General features: G+C 43.0%; 1 protein-coding gene across 1 annotated transcript; it reads left to right on the top strand.

The window, feature by feature from the left end:
• The first annotated feature begins 300 nt into the window (after positions 1-300).
• On the top strand, positions 301-5201 carry six2a (SIX homeobox 2a). Its single transcript, XM_061690193.1, has 2 exons — positions 301-1048; positions 4460-5201. Exons 1-2 carry the CDS (start codon positions 489-491, stop codon positions 4848-4850), a joined length of 951 nt encoding a protein of 316 aa, XP_061546177.1. The 5' UTR covers positions 301-488; the 3' UTR covers positions 4851-5201.
• Positions 5202-5437: the final 236 nt, after the last annotated feature.

Raw genomic sequence — 5437 nt, 5'->3', positions numbered from 1 at the left:
GAACCTTTTTTTTCCTTTTCTTTTCTCTGTTTTGGACGCGTCTGTGTGCGCGTAATATTTCCAGTGGCGGACGGGAAGAACGCTACCTCCACCTCCACGCGCGTCAGGTTACTTTTTTTTTTTTTTTTTTTTTTTTTTTTGAGTGACAGCGTCACCATGGCGAATAATTCCACGCCGGGCTATTGTCTCTTCCGCGCCGTCCCCGGGCTCGGGTGACCGACCAATCAGGCTGCACGTCCGCGCGTGTTTGCCAGCTTGGAATAATATTTTTAAAAGGGAGCTCCTCCACGACAAGCTTGGAGAAGCAGGAGGAGGAGGAGGAGGAGAAGACTGCGGCAACTTTTTTTTGTCTTGGTTTCTCCCCAACTTTGGGGGAAGGAGTTGGTTGGTTTTGTTTTGTTTTTTTTGTTTTTTTCCATGGCCGGAGTGGAGTGTCACCTTATGGACTGAGTGGGAAGCACCCACAAAGTCCCCCCAGCTTGTCCACCATGTCCATGCTGCCGACGTTCGGCTTCACGCAGGAGCAAGTGGCGTGCGTGTGCGAGGTTCTGCAGCAGGGCGGCAACATCGAGCGCCTGGGCCGCTTCCTGTGGTCGCTGCCGGCGTGCGAGCACCTCCACAAGAACGAGAGCGTGCTAAAAGCCAAGGCGGTGGTGGCCTTCCACCGCGGCAACTTCCGCGAACTCTACAAGATCCTGGAGAGCCACCAGTTCTCGGCGCACAACCACCCCAAGCTGCAGCAGCTGTGGCTGAAGGCGCACTACGTCGAGGCGGAGAAGCTGCGCGGACGGCCGCTGGGCGCCGTGGGCAAGTACCGAGTGCGTCGGAAGTTCCCCCTGCCGCGCTCCATCTGGGACGGCGAGGAGACCAGCTACTGCTTCAAGGAGAAGAGTCGCAGCGTGCTGCGCGAGTGGTACACGCACAACCCCTACCCGTCCCCGCGCGAGAAGCGAGAGCTGGCCGAGGCCACGGGACTCACCACCACGCAAGTCAGCAACTGGTTCAAGAACCGGCGGCAGCGGGACCGCGCGGCAGAGGCCAAGGAGAGGTGAGCCCTTGGGACTCCAGCTGCTTTGGGGAACGCATGTAAACTACCTCTACTACCTCTACTACCTCTACTACTACTACTACTACTACTCAGACGCTCAGCAAGGTGGGGAGAGCTTTTCCCATTCACTTGACTATTTTACATTTGGGATAAGCTTTCGTCCGGCATGCACCCGAGCTCACTAAAATGCGCCATAAAATGGATAGACACTATTCTGTACCTATAAAGATGACATTTAACATTTCGCATTCATAAATTCAATTTGATAATTAAAAAAAAAAAAAAAAAGATTTTGCTTCTGATGAGCCAATCAAAACAAAACTTGTAGGACCCTTGCCATATCCAGCTGCACACTCCCAACCTATATTTTTTATATTTTGACTTTACTCGGCCATGGCATATTTTATATTTTGTGGATTTTTACATATATATATATTTTGACTATGCTTGACCATTCCATGAAGGTATTTATTTGTTCCTAAAATAAATTGTCTTCAAATTAATATTGACAGTATCGGTCAAAATGTACTCAGAAGACACTGAATGTGTAATAACAACAACATATGTCTACGAGCCATTACACCGCAACTGGGCCCCTCATCTAACTTTTAGGACCCCTGCTGTATAGTGAATCCAGTTGTACTACATTTATATATATATTTTATATTTGGATGACGTGATCATTCCATAGATCAAGCTTTTATTCATCGCACACCCAACCTCCCTATTATACATCATAGATTTCCATTCAAATTTAGTCACTGAATGTGACAATTATTACATTCATGTCCTCAATGTATTGATTCAAACAATGACTCCTGATGTCCCATCAAAATCACAATTTGGGATCTATTTTGGGGCCCTCGCCCAACTTTTAGGGCCGCCGCCATTAAAACCAATCCGACTCCCAACCCGCTTGTAATTTTCATATTTAATATTTTGACTGTATTTGACTATTCCATAAAGCAAACTTTTGGCACCTTGTACGTAACCTCAGTAAAATACATCATCTATTGCCACAACATTGAGATATACTACACATAAAATGGTGATAATGTGTACGTTTGCATTTGTGCAATTAATGTAATATTTGGGGGGAATAATTTTTCCAGTACTGTATTATACTCCTGATGATCCAGTAAAATCTGACTTGGGACCCGTTTTAGGGCCTTGACCCTAAAGTTGGAGACCCCCTGCCCTTTGGAAATGAATCCAAATATACTGTACATAAAGCAATGTCAATGTCCACAGAAGACACGCCTTTCCATTAATGTAACTCTTTTATATTTGAATAACATAAATAGTATCTCACCAATAGAACCACATCTTAGGGCCCATTTTGCAGCCCCAACCCCAAGTTTAGGACCCCTGAGCTAGGACGTCAAATGTATCCTTTCAACCTCACTCGTGTATTGCCATAGCAGCCATCGACATGCTGTACATCTTAATTCACACATAAAACATACATTTACATTCATTATTGTAACGTTTACAACAGTTTTGCACTGCTGCAATAAATCCTGGCCTTGGACCCATTTGGGGGCCCTGACCCTAAATATAGGACCCTGCCATATTGGAAATCAAATTACTGCCGCTGTTCACTGGATAATTGTGTTTTCCCTCAGCACAATGACTTCACAACAATGGCGCCTTTCCCAAAATTATACGCTCATGACCCAAAACAGATCCCGGGTCAGTTGTTTTGCCAAAAATAACCCCAAATAAACTGCACTCTTGTTTTGTTTTTGTTTTTTTTCTTAAATTATTATTATTACTGATTGTTGAGGAGACAAATAGAACTTTTTCAGTCATGATTGTTGTGTTAAATAAAATAGCGGCATACAAGAAAAACAATATTATAGCAATTGCTGATACATTTTGTATGTTTGGTCGCCAAATTGCAGCATCAGAAAAAGTGAACTTCCGTGCAACATGTTGCTGAGACACTTTAGTGACGCTCCCCATTCAAAAAAAAGTGAACATACTTTTATGATTTTATCGAAGCGGTTGTGATGGTTGAAAGAAAACAAAAGGACAGGCCACGCTCTCATCTGGTGATACAAGTCTTTGATGTTTATTAACTACACTTATGATATATAACTGGGGCTTTCAGGAGCTATAAGAATACAAAATATGTTGCTATATCCTGCAGATGACCACACAAGAAAACACCTCAGGGTTGTGTGCGCGCGTGTGCTTTCGAAGGGGACGAAGACATGTTGCTGTCAGGTGTTGGCTGCATGCTTGCATGCTCGGTGTCTTCTTTCACCCTCAGGCCAATAATTCGAGGCTGAAAGCTGCAAATAAATCACGTCTTCCCACACAGCGCGTGGGGCGCGCGCGCGTGCACGTGTGGGAGAGGGACGACGACTTTATGTTTAGGCGCGCCGCACATGTTGGCGTGCAGAATTTGCTCCGAATCCTTTTTATAGAGGAGGAGCACTCCATTAAAAGCATTCCACATTTTCACACTACAAAACAAACCACCAAAAAAACATGTTGTCCAGGATTGGAACTGCTTTTAAAAAGTGCAAATATCCAACTGATTAAAGTGGTAATAATAACACACACTTAGCAAATATCACTAAAATCTCACTAAAATGCATCACCTATTGCCATGATACATAATCCTAATGCACACGGAAGTCATATATTCTCAACACACACACACAAAACATGACCAATATGTACACTTGGGGTGTAATTATCTTTATTGCAGTTTTGTTTCATGATTGTGGTATTCTAAAATGCCTTCTAGTTTGATTTCAAAATAAAATAAATGTGTTCTGCCTGATCATGTTTTCTTCCAAGAATGGGACACTGAAAGAAAAAAAAAAAGCTCTTTGAATTGACTTCATTGGAACATGTAAATCGGTTACACGTGATTAAAATGTGATTTTATTATTTGAGGAATATCGGGGTCAGTCACGTTTTTTCAGTGTGCATGATGTTTTAAAACGTCTTCCAACATTTATAAGGACAGCTGTAGTACATATAATAGCAAAAGATACATTGTTATAATATTTTCCACCCAAAAACAATTTAGGTGTATTTAATTTAACTTTTACTGTTATAATACACAAATTACACGGCTTTACAGTATAGTTACACTTGTCCACTGTGTATTATTGATGTGTACAAATGTCATTTTGTGTCATATTGAATTGTGGTGTTCATGCCAATCAATGTAAAGTTAATAAAATGATGAATTTGTGTTCATGTTGATGCAATAATGAAGCGATTACTCACGATTTCTAACGTTTAGCTCGGACAATGCACGTTGTCAACTGTAATGGCGATGTGTTCAATATTTTTAATAGCATTTGCGTGCGTCATTTATGTTTCGCTCATGACAAAGGAATGCATTCTTTTGAAATGTGCAAAATATTGACCGCATGTGTGTGTTTGCAGGGAGAACAATGAGAACGCCAACAACAACAACAGCAACAACAACAATAACAACACCAATCCACTGACTTCCTCCATGAACGGAAGTAAAACTCTTTTGGGGAGCTCGGACGACGACAAAACGCCCGCGGGCACGCCGGACCACCACACGCCCCCGAGCCCGGCGCTGCTGCTGCACGGCTCCGCGGGCGGCGGCGGCGGCGGCGGCGGCCAGCTGCAGGCCCCCTTGCACGGCCTGGCTCCTCCGCCCGGCCCCAGCGCCATCCCGGTCCCCGGAGGCGGCGGCGACTCTGTGCACCACCACCACCACCACCACCTCCACCACCACCACCCCATGCACCACGACACCATACTGAACCCTATGTCGTCCAACTTAGTGGACCTGGGCTCGTAGAAGAAGAAGTTTGTGGAGGACGTTTTTCGCTTGTTTCCCCCTTCTTTTTGTAATAGAGAGAGTGCAGAAATGTGCCAGTGGGGATTTTTTTATTTTTTATTTTTAAAGAAAGCACTTAAAAAGGACAACATTTCCCCTTCAATTGGCAACAAAGGTGAGGTGGGTCCATTACAGTGGAAAGACAAACGAAAAAAAGTATTTTTAGCAAAATGTAACATGTCAGATTGTTGAAAACAATAATAATAAAAATGTCTTAATTATTGCTAATTGTTTTTCTAGGTGGATTTGATTGTTTTTCTTTGTTTACAGGGTTTTCTAAGAGAGCCCAACTAGTTTTGTTTTTGTTTTATTTATGCAGGGGGGTTGGGGGGGGGGGTGACTAAGGGGGAGTCGTCTTCAAGTGTCTTACATAAGGAGCCGTGATAAGATGAAATATCTTTCAATAATATCTTGATATTATGATGATGATGATTATTATTATTATTATCATCATTTGGAGTAAAAAAAAAAAAAAAAAAAAAAGACTGCATGTGAAGTTTACATGATGAAGCCTAAAAGGAATCGCCTATAGTTTCATATAACCTTTA

The sequence above is a fragment of the Phycodurus eques genome, chromosome 11 (assembly GCF_024500275.1).
Source record: "Phycodurus eques isolate BA_2022a chromosome 11, UOR_Pequ_1.1, whole genome shotgun sequence".
Classification (NCBI taxonomy): Eukaryota; Metazoa; Chordata; class Actinopteri; order Syngnathiformes; family Syngnathidae; genus Phycodurus; species Phycodurus eques.
The sequence above is the reverse complement of the archived record's forward strand: the minus strand, read 5'-3'. Positions and strand labels throughout refer to the sequence as shown.